Consider the following 21555-nt stretch of genomic DNA (forward strand, 5'->3'; position numbering starts at 1 on the left):
CACACCCAGCTAACATTTGTAATTTTTTTAGGAGAGACACCATGTTGGCCAGGCTGGTCTTGAACTCCCGACCTCAGGTGATCCACCCACCTTGGCCTCCCAAAGTGTTGGGATTACAGGCGTGAGCCACCATGCCCAATCAACAGTGTCTTTAAATGACATCAGATCGCAGAACTTTGCTGAGCTTGGCCTAGACACAGGTCTGGCTAAAACAGGTGATGCTGGGACCAGGCATGGCCGGGACATGGGGAAGCACATTCCTGCACAGAAAAGGTTCTGTAGATTTTAATCCAGGTCAGCAATTAGCAAACTTTTTCTGTCAAGGACCAGGGAGTAAATTTGTCCGGGTTTGCGGCCTGGTTATGCCATCTGGCATTCTTGGTTTTCGTCCATTCATTTCCCTGGAGTCCTGGCCATGCTTTGCTTCTTACTAATCTTATGCAGAAGCCAAGGCAAGCAAGGACGAGGCATACTTGGAGTATTCCCACTGGAGTAACTTCTGCAGCTAGAAGCTTTTGAGATGTGATTGTCATACAGAGCCAAAGAAATGTAAGGTGCAGGGCAAGTGAGGGTCTTGGGAATTGCTGGAGATGATGGTGCTCTGTGCTTGTGGCAAGAACAGTGAAGTGGTGAGACCAGTTTTTGAATGTAAACTTTTTATGACAATGGCTGTGAAAATGCCCAAAGTGGGCCCCTGTTGCCTATCACTGAGGTTTTCAGGTTGCGTTTTAGGTAGTAATGCTAGGCGATACCGCCCCTCACTAACCAGGCTTGCGATGGATAGCATGCCTGTTACATCTTGAGTGCCCAGCTTTCTGGTAGATTCTATTTGCCAGCCAGTGTTGGTTTCTAATGTGAAGCATCTTTGCTATAAACAGACTCTACTGAGAGCTGCATGATTTGAAGAAACAATACATCCTACTTGTAATTACATTATTTTACTTGAAATATTAGTAAACATAACATGAACTGTTTCTATTTGAATCAGTGTGGTACTGTTGTATGTTCAGAACATGCATCTTAATACCTAAAGTTAATTTCATTTATAAAATGCTCAAAAATGGGCAAAAAATAAACTGTTGTTTAGAGATGGAAATATAGATGGTAAGACCATTAAAAATCAAGGCTCTGTTTATAATTACAAAATGCAAGATATTGGCTATCAAGAGAATAGAAAGGTAGAGGATGTGTATTCCCCATGGGCAGTGCTGACCTCCTTGGGGGCAGGGAGGGGATGTCCTCTGACATATTTATGTGTCCTCAGAGCTTCCCCAGTGCTGAGCCTTTCCCTAACAGGTGGATGGGTACGTGGTACTTTTGCACTGATCCGTTTTGAATGCATACTGGCTACAAGTGTAAGCTTTCCTAGGGAAAGTGACCACAGCACTGAGAGGGTATTACTGACCTCCTCAAGCAAGAACCACACGAAAGAGACTCCTGACAGTGGGGTGGGACTGGGGTCCCTCTACCTGGAGCAAATCACCTGCAGCCCTTTTTCTTGCACTACAAACCTCCGTGGCTCCATCACACCAAGCGATCATGCTCCGTCTCCAGAGTATCAGCTCATTTGGTGTCTGGAGAGGAGGAGGCTCAACATGATTCTCATGCTGAGGAAAATGATATTAAGCTAGGAATTCTGCATCTCTGGAGTTGTATTAAACCCACCTGCACATTTTAATCAATTACACGGTGATTTTCTCTTTTTTTTCTGGAAGCAAGGTCTCACTCTGCCTCTCAGGCTGGAGTGCAGTGGTGCGATCTCTACTCACTGCAACCTCTGCCTCCCGGGTTCAAGCAATTCTCGTGCCTCAGTCTCTTGAATAGCTGGGATTAGAAGCGCTTGCAACCATGCTGGTTAATTTTTTTATTTTTAGTAGAGACAAGGTTTTGCTATATTTCCCAGCCTGGTCTTGAACTCCTGGCCTGCCCAGCTTGGCCTCCCAAAGTTCTGGGATTACAGGCATGAGCCACCATGCCTGGCCTTCTCAAGTATTTTTAATGTGCCACAGTGTTGTTTAATAACAACTCAAAGAAAGGGCAAGTTACGCAGAGTGACTGAATTTAGAAGGGCTACAGCAGCATAGGGGTGTCCTGGGTTGGAATTCTGTCTCTTCTACCACCTCCAACCTAACTTTGGTCTAGTGTCACATCCTCTGGAAGCCTCTGTTTCTCAGCCTTTGAGAGCATATTGTGCAGATAATACCCATATAAAGGGCCCAGCACATAGGTGCTCATGGAATGAGAACTATTTGTGTATATGGCTCACTTTATAAACCTAAAATACATATTTTGAAAATAAGAAAAGAGGAATGAAGTGAATATGTTGATTGTTACTGTCATAGTTGTTCTGGGCTAATTGTTATAATGTGCTTATTATGCTTTCATCTTAATAGTGATTACTGAAAAACCCCTGGGATTTTCCATGCTCATTCAGATACTCTCTCTAATCACAAGCATTAGTGCTCACCACAAAAGGGCCCCAAAGAACCGCTGTTGTGTTTGTTGGCCTCTGATCTGAAGGTGTCTGTTTGCATCTTTGAGGGAGGTTTTGCTCAGGAAAGGGCTATCAGTGAGGGCAGGATGCTCTAGGCAACTTCGGACAGGATTCAGTGGTTGGGAAAGGAGCGGCAACCCCACACCTCAGCCACATGCTGGCCGCTCAGTGACACAAACCTCCAGGTGCTCGGTCATTGGCAGACACTCCTGCAGGTGGCAACGCAGCCACATCAGGATGACATAACTTTCATCCATGGGGCTTTTCCGGATGGAGTGGGGATGTGTTACTTTCAGAAGGAGGGCACTGTCATGTAACCTCAGTATCCAGAGCAGAGCCAAATGTGAAGCTCACACCTCGGTCCAGCCTCTGCCGGGGGCCTCTGAGTGCTTATAGCAAAGGCTGCTGGTCCATATGCAAGAGGGAAGCAGATTTTGGTTTCTAAGGCACAGATGGGCTCCTTTAGCCTAGAATTCTAGAGGGGAGCCTGATCCTGTGCAGTGTTTCTTGAAACTTGGTGTGATCCCTGGAGGAAGCCCAGAGTCTTATTTGAGAGGAGACTAGGATGTTGCCACAACATGCTGGGTGACAGTGTCGGTGCATTACTTGGTGCTGCTTCCTGGCAAGTGCATTAAACAGCTGTCAGAGACGCTCTGATAAAGGAACAGAAGGGGCACAGTTATAATAGGACAAAACAAAGGGTTAGTACCCGTGTTTTCAAAAGACTGACAATAAACAAGATAATAATAATAATAAAAGATTGACAATAAACAAACAAGGAAAACTCAATTGGCACAATGAGGAAAACGGATGAAACTCTGAATGGCGCTTCACTGATGAAACACAAATAACGCATGTATGAAAACATGCTCAACCCAATAGAACTCTGGGACATGCAAATTCACATGAAGTCTGATTTTTTTTTTTTTGCCTCTCGGGTGTGCAAAATCTAAAAGGTTTACTAATGTCCCGGGTGAGTGACTTCTAGGGAGACAGCGCCATCATGCCCTGTTGGTGAGTTGGTGCCTGGGAGGATCCTTTGGAAGTGACAATTTGGTGTTTTCTACTTAAATTTAAAATGTGCATGCCCTTTAACCTGGAAACTTCACTTCTAGGGAATTCTCCCATAGAACTAGTTTGCACATTAGCAAACATACACAAATGCAGGAGTATTCATTATACAATTGAAATGTAGAATTGCAGCGTGGAAACAAGTTAATGTCTATCACTGGGGAGGTGGAGGTGACTCGACAGACTTCGTTATCTTTATACTGTGGAATGCCAAGCAGCCACTACACAGAAGTAGGAAGCTCTGTAAGTGCTGACATGGCCAGGCAGGATGTTGACCAAAGAGGGCCATCTGCAAAACTGCCCCTATGTGGCAGATTTAGTCACTTGTAACATACAGTGCTTTCACATATTAACCTGCTTAACATCAGGGTTATCACAAAGTTGGTGGGATCTTACAGGAATCAATGGCAACATTCTTGCTTTCTTAGCAGAACATAAAGTGATTTTGACAATGGTAGTCCTGGATTTGATGATATACCAGGAGTTTGACTGTTGTTCATAAAAGCAAACAATGTATATGTTTCTGGAACTATACAGATTTAAATTGCAGAGTGTTGTCTGGAGATGTACTCCAAAGTTATCAATGGAATGAGATGGGGAGAGGAGTTAGGAAACGGGCTAAATGCTCTTGGAGTATTTGTTTGGTGTGAATGTTTGTAACAAACATGTCTCCCTATATTGCTGGTATTGCCCCATCCTTTGAGACAAGAGGCAGTTGGCTCTGTTAGACCCTGGGCCAAGTGGGAGACCAGCTGTGGGCACTGAATGTGGAAGTGGCAGTGTGAGATCCGGCTGGGGCATGGCTCTCTTGAGCCCTGGAGCTGCCCTCCCAGCAACCCAGCAGATGGCCCGAGGCCCCCCTGGGAGGAACATTGCTCCCCACTGACACACAGCTGCCACGCCCAATATGCAAGCCATTAGAGGCCAAGCTTGGGAGCTTGGTGACCACAGCAGATGCCTGGATGTTGTGTGTCGCTGTCCCTGGGCGATCCTCTGATTTTGGCAACAGTAGGCTCACAAGTGAGGCATGCATGTGCCAGGGAGCTGGCAGCCCTGGAACCAACCTTTCACCTGGTGGATGAGAGCTGTGGGTCAGCGCTCCAGCATCCTGCTCCTTCATGCATAAGATGTGGGGAGACCCCCTGTGCATCTCTGCAGAGTGGAGTTCCCAGTGTGGTCTCAGTAATGCTCCTCTGAGTGACTTGCTGAGACACACACACACACTCATCGGTGCGATTGGCAACCTGCCTGTCTCTCCTGAGGTCCCTCAGCACTCAGTGTCCTATCTGTGTGTTTCTGTTGATAGGAGCTGCTTTTGAGGCTGGTCTGGCAAGTGTACTTTTGCAGACCTCAGCTCCTTCTGAGGCATTGGTCTCAGGCAGTGCTATTTGGGTTCAATGGCCCCTGGTGAATGCCCCATTGGTGACTTTCTTTATGCCTCTTCCATACTTCCTTTTCCTTGGATCCCTCTGCCCCTCCCCACTGTGTCCAGCTGTGCCTGCACCTTCATATGTTCAGGTCTGCTTACCCCAGGGAAGGGCCAAGACCACATCCACAGCAGAGTGGACGCTGCTTGTCTAGGATGGGACATTGGGACCCACAGACTCATAAGGAGAAACCAGTAACAAAAGAGCCCACAACAGCAAACCCCATCTTATAGCAGGCAATTTTTTTTTTTTTTTTGCACAGGAATAAAAGTAAGAGATCTGAAGAAAAAGACACAGGCTGGTAGTCAAAGTAAAGGTTTATCCTTGCATCAGAATGGTTTAAATCTTGCAATTTGCATATACAAAGAATTCAGCAACATTCACTGGCATTATAATCAGAGCAAGATCAAATTATAAATGTAATCAAAGAAAATATGATAGTTGAAACCGTAATAACATACATATATTATAAAGATTGCACATAAATTAAACACAACTTGGTTAAACAAACAAACGAAAAAGTATCCGTAATCATACACTTAAAAGAATAACATGGGTATGTCTCCAAATGCTGAAACACAGGTGTCAGGCTCATTTTAAAAAGTGTTTAAAAACACATAAAAATACCTTTTGAAACACCGGTATGCATTCTTCACTCGTATAGCACGTGGAGAGAAACCGCAAAGGCAGTCACACAGTGACCAGATCACACACCGATCAGAATGGTCGTCTTCTAATCACTATTTGGCATTTGAACCCAACTGCATGCAACAAAGGAAAATGTGAAAGGAACAGCGGTGTCGGCACTGGGCTGTTTGGGGCTGTTTTGTTATGTACAATGGACTTTCTTTGACCGAAGGAAAGAAGAGATGAACTTTCCAGGTTGCACAGAGAAGATACGGAGTCCCCCAGGGGTTGACTCCCCCAGCGTGAGTTGCTCTAAGGCCCAGGAGATTGTGTGAACTGGGACCTTGGTAGACGCCATGAGACTGTAATGACTTCCCCTCTAAAGGGGAATGCTGCCCCGGACAGCGGAACGGAGAGTCCTTTGTCCTGGGGAAAGTGGCTTCTCCTTTGTTCCTGGAATGGAAAAGGTTTGGGAACAGGCAGAACCCCTGCAGCGGACACCTGGGGTTGGTCTAAGGGGACAGGAAAAAATGTGAGCAGGGCCCTTTCCTGAGGGCACCCTGAAAAGGTCTAACTTAAAGGTACTTCTTGATACAAGAGATGCCGGTTAGACCATTAAAGGGCTTCAAGGATTCAGACAGAGGGCTCCTAGACATGAACCAAAGCCTGTGCCCCTCTACTTTGACTTCGAACTCTCAAATAAATGACCAGAGAAATGTCACCTTCATTGTAGCAAGCTGGCTCTGTTTCTAGGTTCAGGTGCTGGACAGAAACTAACTTCCCTCTCTTCTCCTTCAGTCAAAAAAAGGCTTTGGGTTTGGAATTTTAACGATGAAAACAAAAGGGACCTGGTGAATCTCAAAAAGCTCCATTTTCCTCTTCCACCGAGATGCTGAATCATTGTACAGAGAAGGAGAGAAGAGCACGTTCAGCAGTGTGCAGCCCAGGCGTGCAGCTGGTGAGGATGGCGGTCACGAAGTGTGCTTTCGTCCTTCCAGCTGGGCACCAAGTCTTGCCCTTGGATGGGGCTCGGAGCCATGGAGTGGGTGAGAAGCTTGATTCCCTGTGAGCCTATTATGGAACAATAACGTGTCCTGGGTTGCATTTGCACACACCATCAATGAATAGGGACGGACACTGCAACATGAGGGTGCGATCAGTTATCGGTGAAAATGTCAAATAAGGCCTTTATATAGCTTTTAGAAAACAAAAAACGTACCAAAAATGCACGTGTTAAATGCTTTTAGTAGTAAGGTAGGCCAGATATCTTTCTGTTTATATTGTGCTCATCTGCTAGGTACCTAATGGCCATAGAAAGATAACTGCTATAAAATTCAATGTTGGTACATTCACACCCATTCTTTTTTTTTCCCCCATCAGCCAATCTTATCTGGCAATGGGATCGTTACTCTTATCCAGGGTCAATGGTCTCAGCAGTATTTCCATTCAAAAATAATTTAGCTTTTAGATTAAGAATTTCTCTTTTTCTTTTATTAAACATTGAAAGGTGGGACTTTAAAAAAATGGTATAAATCTAGATTTTAGGGATTCTTTCTTACAAACAATCTTAGCTTTTTACAAGAAATGTTTAAATACCAAAATGTTGCTCAGAAAATTTAAAGTTTAATTGCCTGTGGTTATTCTACTGTTTCTATCCCAATGTGTGCTCCTCTGTGTTACGTGTGTGAGATGCTCAGTTCATCTGAACGTTTGGATGGGACGTTTCGTGTTGAGCCTCCAGGCATAGCACTGGACCAGCACAGGCTGCTGTGGCAGAATGGGAGGGGAGAATGGGAGAGGCAGCTGGTTTGATTTTCTGAGGGTTGTCTGGGCCAGACAGGCAGCTGGACAGCAGGTGGTGCTTCGGGGTGCAGCTCCGATGGCTGGTTTTGTTGTACCCAAGGCCACAGGTCCACGGGACCACCCGGCATTTACATCTCTTCTCATCCAGCCAAGATGGTGTAGACGACACAGCATTTTAAAATATTACTTATACTCACCGGCCACTCTAGTGTGTTTTAGACCTGGATTCAGGTTGTAAAGACTTTTTGACCTTTAAAATGTAAAGATAAACCACATGGGCCAGAACTGAGAACTTGACAGAAGTCCCCATTTACATTGTATCATCACGAACAGGTTGCCTTCCAAAAATGCTGCTGTTCGGGGTTGTGAAATCAGTGTTGGGAAAGTGCATTTTCAGCTGACTTCTGAGTCCTCGACTGTGTTCTTAATATGAGCTTTGTGTTTAGGATCTTGCCACACTTCGCATATCAAGATTACAACATTTAAAGGTGTTGAATGTGTGAAATTAAACGATATGAATCTAATGAAAAATTAATATATTTACTAATATTAGCAGAAATATATATTTTATGGGATATTATTTGACCTTAATACATTATTCCAATTTTTAAAAAGCATATTTAAGATTTAACAACTTTATAGCAGGTGGCCTTTAAGGCATAACAAAATATATACAAAGAAATTAGGGAAGATATTAATGTCAACTATGAAATAAATTAACATGATTTTTACAAAATATACTGACCATTAAATTAAAAAATATTTTAAGGCAGGAATCTTCATTTGAAATTAGCATAGTCAGAAAATATATCAATAAAATCTTGTACCACTTTGTAGCAGAATTCATACTGTTCCTGAAAAGACAAACAAGGACACATTAAAATGTTATTCCCAAAAATACATTTGATTAATTTAATCAGGAGAGATACTCAAAAAGAAGGCATCAGTAAGTGTGACTATTCATTAAAATACCATATACCTTTATGCACATCATAATTGGTTTTTAGGCACATACAGAATTCCAAATAAAGCTATTTTCCTACATCGAATGTGTCAGTTAGTGTATTAACATTTCAAGTTAGTGTATTTAATGGGCTGAGTAAAATGTCTGTAGCTTTCACATTGAAACTGGAAAACAACGATTTTTGAATTGAAAAATAAAAAAGAACCAGGCCAGGTGCAATGACTCAACGTCTGTAATACCAGCACTTTCAGAGCCTGAGGCAGGAGGATCACTTGAGCCCATGAGTTTCAGACCAGCCTGGGCAACATGGTGAAATCCCATCTCTATCAAAAAAGATAGAAAAATTAGCTGGGCATAGTGGTGCACACCCGTAGTCCCAGCTACTCGGGAAGCTGAGATGGGAGGATTCCTTGAGCCCAGGAGGCAGATTGCGGTGAGCCAAGATTGTGCCACTGCACCTCTGCACTCCAGCCTAGGTAACAGAGTGAGACCTTGTCTCAAAAAAAAAAAAAAAAAAAAAAGAGAAAAAAAAAATCAGAGTACTAACATTGCCAGATAAATTTCATAAAGTAAGAAAGCAATCTATAAAAGTTAAATAAAATGCACATCTAGATTATTTTAAAGCCTAAATTTACTATACAAAAGGCACATTGTTTTATATATAGGCTGGTCCTCCCAGACCCCTGAGTGGGATATTTGAGCTTGGGGCTGGGATAGGGGCTTGGGAAACTGGAGAGGCCAAGAGCTGTCCTCAGCACCTCCCTGCTTCTTTCCAACACATTCGACTTGGGCTCTTCTTAGCACACGGTGAACAAATATCTAAATGCTTTTGGATGGAAAGATGCCAAACAGCTAGCTTAGCCCTTCCTGAGTCCTGGTCTGGCCAGGATGGGAAGGAGCTGGGTTTTCCAGAGAAGGAAAAGGTGAGCCTGAAACTTGGCTCCTAAATTTGCATGAAGTTGTTGGAAGAGCCAAGACCAGACTGTAGGGTCCTCACTTTTGGCTCCTAAGACACGCAGCTGATCACCCAGCCTTCAGAAGGAAAGGGAATTGAATTCCTAGAAAGAATTCTCAATAAATATACAGGCTCTCTTTAAAGAGGCAAACAGCTTAAAGCAACATCGACTTTTCCAACTTAAAGCAACATCAACCGAATATCAACTTAAAACAACATCGACTGAATATCAAAGCCGGCTCAGTCTGGGATGGAAATGGAGATGATCACTAATTACTCTGTTTTCATAGCAAACACCACAGCTAACTGCTGACCATCCCATGTCATCCTGAGTACAAGTGACTGGGGCCAGTGATGGGTGAAGTGTACTTTGGAGTGTGCTGGGATGATACAAGCCACACCTCAGGTCACAGACAGACATTTCTGGTCAAGCCACAGACTCCAGGGAAACAGATGTACTTGTGGCCTTTGGAATGTCAGTTCCAACCAAAGGCTACCTAGGATGCTGGAAGCAAGTCTTCCCTGAGTGCTCAGCAATTGGAAACTGGTTCTGGGGCCACTGTGCCCACCTGCAGGGCTAAATCAACCTGCACGTCAGCCATCATCTCTTTATTCAATGATGTTTTTGCGCCTGTGTTTTTCTGCCAAAATATCCCTGCCAAATGTGAGGTCTGGCAGCATAGAGTACTCGTTAAGCCCTTCCCTTCTGGAGTCAGATAGAGTTTGAATCTCATTCTGACACTTCATACCTGAAAATCTCGGGCAAGCTTCTCAACCGTCCTAACTGGAGATGCCTGCAGAGCACTCCTTGTGAACAGAAGCAGGCACAAGGGCAAGCAGATGGTGAAGATGAAATGAGAAAGACGTCTGTAAGGCACCTGGTCGCACTGCACCCAACACCCGACGGTTATTTAGTGACTCACTTCTCCCTCATTCGTTTGCTGATTCACCACTTGCTCTGGAGCCCCTCGCCATGGGCTGGGCATCGGACTAGACCCTGACTCTGAAAGTCAGGTTACAAAGTGCTCTGTCAAGCTGTTAGCAGGCAAGAGAGCACAGGTAACAGTCACACAACATCTGAGGGCAGCTTCCCAGTCAGGGAGCATGGAGGGGCAAGCTGGGGTGAGGAAGAGCAGAGCTGAGACGGGAGGACACCTGGATGCTAGTTGGTCTCGAAAATAGAATATATTGACCAGACCAGGCAGATTAATGAGAGCTGTGAGTCCCCAAAAAGGCTAGGGAAATGCTGTATGCTGCTGCTTAGAGAGATGGTCTTTGCTACAGGTCGCTGGGCACGTCCCAGAGGCCAGGCACTAGTAGAGCCCCTGATGTACTTAAAGCAAATTTCTTCTTTTTTTTTTTTTCTTTTTTTTGGAGGCGGAGTCTTGCTCTGTTGCCCGGACTAGAGTGCAGTGGCCGGATCTCAGCTCACTGCAAGCTCCGCCTCCCGGGTTTACACCATTCTCCTGCCTCAGCCTCCCGAGTAGCTGAGACTACAGGCGCCGCCACCTCGCCCGGCTAGTTTTTATATTTTTAGTAGAGGCGGGGTTTCACCGTGTTAGCCAGGATGGTCTCCATCTCCTGACCTCGTGATCCGCCCGTCTCGGCCTCCCAAAGTGCTGGGATTACAGGCTTGAGCCACCGCGCCCGGCCAGTTAAAGCAAATTTCACACAGTGATTCTAACACACCATCTAACCATTCTAACACACATCACCCCTATTTTCCACAGAAAAGAACTGAAGCCCAGAAAGTGGAAGGAGCTTGTCCAAGTTCACAGAGCCCCGAGGGAGTCCAGCTGTGAATCTGGAGGACAGTGGAAGCCGAATCTCTGCAGGGACACCTGCCGTCTCTTTCATACTGAGGTGGCTGGGCAGGCAGGACGAAAGCCGTTTGCACTGCCTGGGGAATCCTGCGTAAAATTAACAACAGGAAAGAAACCAGAGAGACTGGCTCATAGTTTCAAAACTGGATTTCTTTTTGAGGGGTTCTTGTTAAGTCTTTTTCATTTTATTTATTTATATTTATATATTTTTTTTTTGAGATGGAGTCTCACTCTGCCGCCCAGGCTGGAGTGTGGTGGTGCGATCTTGGCTCACTGCAACCTCCACCGCCCTGGCTCAAGCAGTTCTCCTGCCTCAGCCTCCTAAGTAGCTGGAGTTACATGCATGTGCCACCACGCCCAGCTAATTTTTGTATGTTTAGTAGAGACAGGGTTTCACCATGTTGCCCAAGCTGGTCTCGAACTCCTGAGATCAAGTGATCCGCCCTCCTTGGCCTCCCAAAGTTCTGGGATTATGGGCGTGAGCCACTGCACCGGGACTCCTGTTAAGTGTTTATTAATTGTTATTGTTATTTTGATTTAAAACCTCTCTTGGGCATGGTCTGTCACTTTGTCCACTTGCAAAACTGTTGTAGTTTGTGTATTTCTGCAGCGTGGACTATCAGAGGCAGGCATGACCTCCAGGAGGCATGAATCAGGCCTCCAGCCTCTTCCCAGAGCCCTCAAGGACTGGCATTGCTGGGGCCAGGGCTCCGGGACCAGCAGGAGAGCCCCAGGTGCCTTGCTTCTCCCATCTTTTTCAGCCGCCCAGGTATCCATCCCGGCACAGACGGCAGAGACTTAGGAGGGAGAGGGACCCAGGAGGCACCCAGCTTTCTAGTCCACGGGCTCTCAAACCTGTATTCATTTTGAGACCACATTGTAGGGGGTGTCTTTCAATATACGGATCCCACCCCCAGAGATTCCACCTAATTGGTTTGAGGGCGGCGTGGACAATGGAAGACGGTAAACGCCCCCAGGTGGGTCTCATGTGCAGTCAGGATGGAGCACCGCGCTCCAGCCCAGTCGGGGTGTGGATGGACAGACCCGCCCTCAGCTCAGGTGTCCTCACTCCCGCTGTGCTTTGCTGTGAGGGGGGTGTGGAAGGGCCTCCTTCCCTCTCTATGCACAGGGGGCTGGGTGAGCCAGGATTGTTAGCGTGGAGAGTGAGCAGGCTGGGAGGACAAGTCTGAAGTGGGAAGCTTCGGGGAAAAGGATGCGTTGTAACAGGCTTTAAAATTGTACTCGCTGGGTGAGTGGCAGGAACTATAGTAGTATTTGGTGAGGAGGAATCGCTTCTGAAAACCAGAAAGCAGGAGTCCTCGAAATGAAAGAGAATATACGGGGAAAAGTATTCATACGTTACAGGGATTCCTGCAGCCCCCGGACAGTATCTGGAGGTTGAGTGAGACCCAGCCAGGGAAAACAAGCCACATGGACAAGAATAACATTGAAATGAGAAGTACCAGGATTTTAAATTTCAGTGCTGCTTTTGAACTTGATAAGAGAATGTTTTTCAGTGCACACAGGAATCTCACAGAATGGTTCACTTTGACACAAAAGCTCCTATCCTCAGTGCGTCTCTCCAAGTGGTCTCAGACATTGAAACTGGTGGACAGGCCCCTCCTCCTGGGTCTTGCCCAGAAGACACCCAAGTCAGAGAACCCAAGGAAGGAGGGCTCTGCAGAGGTTTACTGCGAAACATTGCAGCTGGCTCTTTTCCCTGGGAATTTTACCTTCCCACCTCCTCCATGTACTTAAGGTCCTTTAATGAAACATGTATCAAATACGACATGAAATAATTCTCCACTCTTCCGGTAACATCCTTATTCAGATTCTTACCAGGGTTTGCACCATATGTGGTCTCTGAAGTCGTAAACTCTTCACAGCTTGAAATACATCTAAAAGTCCCTCGGCTTTTACTCGCTCCAAAATGTTGCTGAGAGCTATGAATGTACCTGTTCGCCCAGCTCCGGCACTGCAGAGAAAAAGTGCTTAATGCAGATCATCCAACTTGCACTTGGGGATGAGAAACGGAGAGCTGACAACCAACCCCTGCATATCAGCACTGAAGCAACAATCGCTGAAAATGATCTCAGTTTGACTGAATGTTTTTTTTGATCATTTGTATGTAGCTTAGTTTCTGAGCAAGATTTAGCAAATGTAAAATTCCTAAAACACCTCCCTAATTACAGTAGACCAATATTTTATAAATTGAGTCAGGACCAGTGACAAGTTTTTAAGCAAGTGTCACCATTTCCCCTCTTCCTTGTGTAGGGCAATGGTAATGGTTCTCAAAGTGTGGTCCCTGGACCAGCAGCACGGTTGGCACCTGGGAACTTGTCAGAAATGCAAACCCTCCCAGCCCAGGGCTAGGGAGGAGGTAATCCTGGCACACCCCCTCCTTACTGTGCCGGCGTGTCTTCTGAAATGGGTGATGCTGAAAGGGAGGGGCGGTTTAAGGACATTCACAAGCAGAAACAGTCAACTGACACTTCCCAGCAAGGCCGATTTGAGTCACCTCCATTTACCACGGTCATTTGCTGACAAACCCCACAAGAGCAGAGCCCAGGCCCTGGTAGGAGAGCCCAGGTGTACTGGGCTGGAGGAGGTGGGGTGGACCGGCCTCTTCCAGCAGGTCTTCTGGAGATGCCTGGCTGCCCTCCACGCTCCATAATCTCACATGTGGGCTTATTCCAAGGCTTCTGTCCTGCTGCAATGATCGGTCCCACATCTGCCTTCCCACAGGTGGGATTTTGTTCACCTCTGCATCTCCTGTGCCCCATGGAACTCATTTCGAGTTTATCCTAAATGACTACTTGGAAGGCGCCAGGAAAACCAAAAACCGAGGTGTGTGCTCCACCTACTGGCCAGGCCAGGAGTGCACCCCGGCGGGGTCCAGGCAGGGAGAGAGCTCTGCCAGCTATAAGGGGTGGGACAGTGGGTGGGGGTGAAAGGCAGTCACAAAGGGTGGGCACCACTGGTATGAGACAAGAAATGGAACTGCAGTTTTAGGAGCACATCAGTACCACCCAAGGACAGAACACCCCAAGCTCCTGCTTGGAAGAATCTTGCCAGGTGTCAAGGTCCCTGCCAGCAGAAGTGTGCAGCAGGATCGGAATCACAGAGACACAGAAGGCAGGCGAGTGGGCGGCCCGTGGGCTTGGCCAGATTTGTGCATCTGCCCTTGGGAATGCTGTGTTTCACGCCTTCATCTGCGGGTTAAGTGGCGTCCCACGTGCCCCGGGTGTCCCTCTGCCTTTGGGCCTGACTAGGGAGCCAGGCTGAGGCTACAGGACCAGTGTGGCTACAATCCCAGCTGGGACTCCTCATATGGCCAGGAATCCCAGCCAACAGGAGAGGGCGGGTGTAGGCACAGCAGCCCAGCCAGGCAGTCTCTCAAAACCTGCCCAGGAACTTGAAGTCCAGGAGTGTGCTCCTCCGAGCTCTGCCTGGTAATTTTTGATGACTTCAAAAGCACATGGAAATGTGTGTTTGAGTGGTTTCCCAACTCCTCCCTCTGAAGTGCATTCTGCATGTATGTTAAGATGACATGCATGCATCTTATGTGTGACACGATGACATGTATGTACTTAAGTGAAGCCGTGTGTGCATGTGTGTAAGGAGAGGTAGAGAGGGGACTCTAGGGAATACCATGGCCGGGGCAGCGACAAGGCTCTGCTGCCCACAGCTGCGGGTACTGGGGGCGTGCAGTCTGTGTCCACCCCACCTGGAGGGTTTCGGGCTGGGGGCTCACCTGCAGTGCACGGTGATGGGGTGGTTACCCGTCTGCTGCTGCTGCTTCTGCACGGCTGCGATGAGGTCGAGCATGCCTTTGCCCTCGGCGGGAATCCCGATCTCAGGCCAGCCGTGGAAGTGAAACTGGCGTACTACTCGGACCTGCTCCTCCTGGCGGGCCTGGGGCTGCAGGGAGGAGAGGGGGTCTCAGTGCTGCCTGCCTGCTGGGGAACAGGCCCCAGCCCCACCTGCCCTCTCAGGGATTGGCCAAGGCTGGGAGCCCTCCCTGAGCCTTCTGTGCTGCCAGCGTCCCCACCGAGGCAGCCTGAAGGAGAAGGCTGAAAACTGCTTGCCCTAAAGAAGAAGGCAAGTGGTTGGCTGTGCTTCCTTCTGCGAGGCGGAGCAAGCCGCCCAGAGCACATCCCCTGGAGCCCTTCGAGGACCGCCCAACCCCTACGGGATCCTTGGCAGCTCTGCTGGAGAGAAGGGAATCACTTTCTCAAGAAGGCAGGGTCCCGCATTTCCCTTCAAAGCTCAAAGGAGCAGCATCTGAGTCTGGCGGCCGGGGTGGCTCTGTGGCTGGCATGGAGGAGACAGTGCAGGTGCATTTCGTGGTACTGACTGTTTGGAGGTCAGCATCAAGTCCTGTGCACAAGTGAGTCATCCTACCCACGGCTGACCCCGAGTCCTCATTCTTTGCCAAGGAGAGAGGGTGAGCAGAACCAAGGACCCGGTGGAAATGGAGACGATTGGGTGGCTCTGAGAAGGCACCTGGAGGAGAGCCTCAGGGAGGCCCCTGTGGCTTCATTAGTCCCCTTTGTTCCTCCTCCCCCAACGAATGGCTAATATAATTCTCCTGAGAGATAAATGGGAGGTAGGCGGCCAGGGAGATAAGAATTGTACAGGAGGCCTGCCACTGTCTCTGAAACCTATTGGCTATTCACAGCCGATGGGACTGTGTGAAGGAAAAGGACAGGTGCAGGGCCACATTCTGGTTCAAAGACAAGCAGACCCAGGAGGGAGGGTGTAGTTCACTAAATTCACAAGGGTCAATGACAAGCAGAACCAGGAGGGAGGGTGTGGTTCACTAAATTCACAAGGGTTTAAAGAGCTAGTTCAACAATACCTGATTGAAAGTGACCAGGAAGTCTCGTATACTGATGGCTTCTGAAAGGGTATCATTCTTTATCTCTATCGTTATTTCTCCATGAGTAACTGAGCCCTCGGTTGGCCAATACTGGTAGCATTTATCCTTAGGGGATGAAATAAAAATGTAAGTCTTATAAGAAATAATTTGCTGCTGGCGATTTTGAGTTTAAAAAAATGAATATGAATATAAATGCCTTTTAAAGCTTGTTGACCCAGGGAACAGAACAGAGTCTAGAAACAGACACACATATATATGAAACCTTAACATATGGCAGAAAGGAGAGATTCTTCAATAAATGGGGCTGGATAAATTGGTTTTCTACCTGGGGAAAATGAAATTGGATCCCTGACTCATACTCTACCAGGGCTGATGTGAGTGTCCCCAGCTCTTCCTAGAACTGAGCAGTGTACACCCTGCACTTCCACGTGTAGAGTGGCCTTGAACCTTAATAAAAATAAACCCAGATGGATTAAGGTTTAAGGTAAAAAACAAAACTGTGAAACTCTTGGAAGAAGAAACATCTTTTCACTTTGAGGTACACAAGGATTACTAGGCAAGAGCCCAAACAGCTAACCAATCATGATGCAACAATTTGAAACACTGGATTACAGTAAAATTCACTTTTCTTCATCAACAAACATCATTAAAAGAGTGAAAAGACAGGCCACAGATTGCAATAAGATGTTTGCAATATATAAAACCAGTAAAGAATTAGTATCAAGATTATGTAAAGAGCTCCTATAAATCAACAAGAAAGGACAAATAACCCCATAGAAAAATCAGTGAAAGGCAGGAACAGGCATTTGACACAAGAGGAAATACGTCATCCACAAATATATGAAGTGATGGGGTTGACCTTGTAGGAATCAGAAAGATGCAGATCAGAGCCACAAAACAATAATATTTTCACAATAATTACACAATGAACAATATTTTGTTAATTTTCAATTAACAATAATTAGGACCCCTTGAGAATACCATACTAGGTATGCAGATGAATGATATCTCTTATACATTGCTGATGTCCACTTTGGAAAGCAATTAGGAATTATCTTGCAAATTCAAACTTTCACATACTCTTCAATGAAGCATTTTGGCTCTTTGATACATCTTAGTCCTAGTGCAGCATAAGACATGTACAAGAATATACAGGTAGGGAGAACAGACAGACACAGGGAGGGGAACAATACACACTGGGGCCAGTTGTGGGGGGAAGGGTGAGGGGAGGGAGAGCATTTGGACAAATAGCTAATGCATGCAGGGCTCAAAACCTAGATGACAGGTTGACAGGTGCAGCAAACAACCATGCGCGTGTATACCGACGTAACAAAACTACACATTCTGCACTTGTATCCAGAGCTTAAAGTTTAAAAAAAAGAATGTAGAGGTAGCACTGTTTGTAAAACAATGAAATGAAATCAACTCAAGTGTCCATGACAGGAGAAGGAATACGTGAGCTAATGCAGGATATAGTTTATGCGGTGGAGTATAATGAAATAATGATGACGAATGAACCACAGCATAAGCATCAACATAGAACAATATCAAAAGCACAGGTCTGAATGGAAGAAGCAAGTCTCAGAAGACAACGTGCTGTAATGATGCTCTTTATATAAAGTTCAAACACAAGTAAAACTAAACAACAGTCTCTGTAGGCAGAAATAGATGTGATTATAAAATATTTTTTAAAAAAGCAAAGAACATATCCACTAGGATGGCTTTAATCAAAAAGACAATCACAATGTTGGTGAGGATGTGGAGAAATTAGGACATTACATATTGCTGGTGGGAATGGAAAATGGGGCAGCTACTGTGGAAAACAGCCTGGCAGGTCCTCACAAATGTTAAACAGTAAGTTTATGACATAGAGTTACGAGGTGACCTAGCATTTCCACTCCTAGTATATACACTCCTAGGTATATACCCAAGGGAAATGAAAAAGCATGTCCATACAAAAACTACCACCTGAATGCTCAAGCAGCACTTTCTTTAAAATTTTTTTTTGAGATGGAGTCTCGTTCTGTCACGTAGGCTGGAGTGCAATGGAGTGATCTCAGCTCAATGCAACCTCTGCCTCCCAGGTTCAAGCGACTCTCCCTGCCTCAGCCTCCCAAGAAGCTGGGATTGCAGGTTCCCGCCACCACACCCAGCTACTTTTTGTATTTTTAGTAGAGACGGGGTTTTGCCGTGTTGGCCAGGCTGGCCACAAACTCCTGACCTCACGTAATCTGCCCACCTAGGCCTCCCAAAGGGCTGGAATTACAGGCATGAGCCACCGCACCCAGCCAAGCAGTGTTATTTATAATAGCTCCAAAGTGGAAACAACCTAAATGTCCATCAGCTGATGACTAGATATGCAGAATGTAGTATAGCCACACAAGGGAATACTATTTGTCAATAAAAAAGAATGATTTACGGAGTCATGCTACAACATGGATGAACCTTGAAAGCATGATGCTAAGTGAAAGAACCCAATCACAAAAGACCACATACTGTATGATTCCACTTACAATAATGTCCAGAACAGACAAACCCATAGTCAGGAAGCAGATTAGTGGTTGCCAGGGGCTAGGGAAAGGAAGCAATGGGGAGTGACTGCTAATGGCACAAGGTTTCCTTTTGGGTTGATGAAAATGATCTCAAATTAGATAGTGGTGATGGTTGTACAACTTTGTGAATATGCTACAATTCACTGAATTGCACCCTTTAAAAAGATGAATTGCACGAATTATAGGTGAATTATATCACAATAAAGCCGTTCCTTTTTAGAGCAAAGAAATAAAAACACAAATACGCAGCAGTAAGTATGTCTTGGGGGAGCACCCAGATAGATGTACATTGTTGGTAAAACCTTGGGTTTACTGTTGGGTGGTGAGTTCATGAGTGTTTACTATGTTATTAAATAAATGCAATACAAGAAGGCCAGGGGTGGATCTCTGTAAAAAGGAAGAGTTAACTCATCCAATTTACTAGGACAATATCCATTAGGCACACATATCAGTGACTATGTCTTCATGTCTTGAAAAAAGCCAATCAATGTCTTTTTCTTCAACAGGTTATAATCTTGGCCAATACCAAATGGCAAAATTTCAGGGCAGGCTATTAAATAACATGTAGGCTAAGAATAAAGGGCAGCGGGTAGCTATGGTTAAACCTCACTCCCAAAAAGGGAAAGGGTGAAATGAAACCTTTTTCACTTCCAACCTCTTTCCCTCCCTAGTGGTCCTGGCTTGGTCTCACCCGTGTGTTTGCACTGATGGCGGGTGGGACATTTGTAATGAACGGCGACAGTGCCTCAGGTGCACAGGCTGCCCCTGGAGGGCCGGGGCCGGGCAGCACCCCTCACCTGCTCTCTCTCCTGCACCTCCGTCAGCATCACAATAGTGTGGGATTTCCATTCCCAGATCATCCTCCAGAAGTCCTCAACCGTATGTGCCAGTGGCCCCTGGGTGGCGATGAAATAGTCCTTCTGTCGGTAGCCCTTCAAATGGAGGCGCAGAGGTTAAAGTCCAGCTTCCTTCCATCCTGGCTCCATTACCTGCTCCCTAAGTTTAGGACGGCCTAAGGCCTAATGGGGAAAAGTCTCCCGTCTTCCGTGATCGGCACCAGACCCCAGCTGGCAGGAGCACTCAGGCACACCTGACAAGCAGGTCAAGAGGCTCGCTTATCTGAAACCATGACCGCCACCATCAGCCCCTGAGGTCATCAACAAATGGATATTAGGAACTGGTAGTCGCCTGCGGCCATCTGAACAGCACCTGGTGGCTTAGATTCTGACATGTTTCTGTGTGTTTCAGCTAGATCAGCATGGAGCCCCCTGGATTCTGGCACAATTTTCTCATCTGAAAATGGCAATATTAACATACACGTAGCTGCAATTCCCCCTTTTGCCCTTCTTCTGCGAACTCCGCTGTGCACGAAGACAGCCTCTGTCTGTGTGCCCTGAACACATAATTGTATTGTCTGCGTGAGGACGCATTGCAGAAACCACACAAGAGAAAGAGCACAGAGGCAATGGGTATATAACTGGTATGTAACAGATATGTAAAAGAAAAATAACTATATATTCAAAGCAGAATGAAAAAAGAGCCAATTACTTGGCAGCGAGTCTATGTCCTTCCGTTTCCAAAGTCCACCTTTTTTTTTTTAGAAGGAGTCTCACTCTGTTGCCCAGGCTGGAGTACAGTGGCGCGATCTCGGCTCACTGCAACCTCAGCCTACCGTATTCAAGTAATTCTCCTGCCTCAGCTTCCCGAGTAGCTGGGATTACAGGCACCTGCCACCATGCCCAGCTAATTTTGTATTTTTAGTAGAGACAGGTTTTGCCATATTGGCCAGGCTGGTTTCAAACTCCTGACCCCAAGTGATCTGCCTGCCTCAGCTTCCCAAAGTGTTGGGATTACAGGCGTGAGCCATCGTGCCTTGCCACTTTTTTTTTTTTTTTTAAGCAAGTAATTCTGCTAACAAAAATGGTTGAGTTTCTGGAAACATGTCAATTCTTTCTCATTGTGAAAACAAGCTAATCAAGTCTGTGTGGTCACGTATGAAGGCAACACATCTGCCTAAACACAACCCAGGCCATCATACTTACATCTATGAAGGATGCGTTGATGTAGTCTGTGTATTCTTGACCCCTTTTCATGGAAAGGATCACTCGGTTGAAGTCATCTGCAAAGCAGTATCTTCCTTCAGTTATTACAAAAAGGGTCCCACCTTGCTAACTTTAATCCGTTGCTACAAGCTTGCAAAATATAGAGCCGATTAATAAAATCACTAGGTAAAGCCAACTCTTGGGAAAGTTTACATTATGAAAGAGGATAATCAAAGTGGCTCAGGGGTATTTTTCTTTTTGAAGGAAAACCCTGAAAACAACCCAATTATCATTTTCATTTTTCAGGAATCGATATAACACATACCAAAATACAAGCACTAAAAATATTGCACTGAAGGAGTAAATGGAATGTGGCTAAGCAAGCAACCTAGGGTGGCCAGCAGGACACCAGCGCTCCAGAAGACCAGGGGCCAGAGTCTGAAGACGGCAGGGCCCCTGGGAGCTCTACTCGTCTACAGCGCTTGGGGAGACCCTGCTGCAGCAGGCCTGCTCACAGCTGTCTCTAGGTGGTGGTGGTTGAGCTGTGACTCCATTGGGAAGACGTCTATAATGAGACACACCCTCCTCCCAAGCGGAGCATCTTCCGCCTCCCTCTCTAGTTCCTCGGATCCCGGTGGAGTCTGCTTTCGGGCCGGGTTTGTCAGGTTTCTCTTTTCCCACTTGGTGAGCCTCCCGACTCTCCCGCTGCCCACTATGTGTGGCCCTGTCTTCTTGCCAGCTTTGCCTCCTCTCCTCCTGCGCCTGCCAGGCCCCCCTTTCCTCTCCCATGGCCGGGGCGGCAGACCAGTGTCCTGACTCCACCCTGGGCCCATTTCTTGTCCTCCTCAAGGCCACAGCCTTTTCCTAGATGGTCTCAGCTGAGTTCGCTTGCATGGCCTCGGCCAGGTGGCTCAG

General features: G+C 46.4%; 1 protein-coding gene across 3 annotated transcripts in view; it reads right to left on the reverse strand.

Annotated features, from left to right (window-relative positions):
- Positions 1-5291: 5291 nt before the first annotated feature.
- Positions 5292-21555, reverse strand: part of PTPRE (protein tyrosine phosphatase, receptor type, E) — a 120037-nt gene continuing 103773 nt past the window's right edge. For 2 of the 3 annotated variants that reach the window (XM_011930172.1, XM_011930174.1), the window contains 6 exons: positions 20641-20717; positions 19396-19530; positions 16026-16151; positions 14919-15085; positions 13004-13139; positions 5292-8276 (listed from right to left, as the gene is read on the reverse strand). In XM_011930172.1, the coding sequence (XP_011785562.1) occupies positions 8202-8276; positions 13004-13139; positions 14919-15085; positions 16026-16151; positions 19396-19530; positions 20641-20717 (716 nt within the window). In that variant the 3' untranslated portion in view covers positions 5292-8201. The remainder of the gene's footprint in view (positions 8277-13003; positions 13140-14918; positions 15086-16025; positions 16152-19395; positions 19531-20640; positions 20718-21555) is intronic. The other variant, XM_011930173.1, reaches the window with a different exon arrangement.

Source organism: Colobus angolensis, unplaced genomic scaffold, assembly GCF_000951035.1.
Source record: "Colobus angolensis palliatus isolate OR3802 unplaced genomic scaffold, Cang.pa_1.0 Scaffold85, whole genome shotgun sequence".
Taxonomy (NCBI): domain Eukaryota; kingdom Metazoa; phylum Chordata; class Mammalia; order Primates; family Cercopithecidae; genus Colobus; species Colobus angolensis.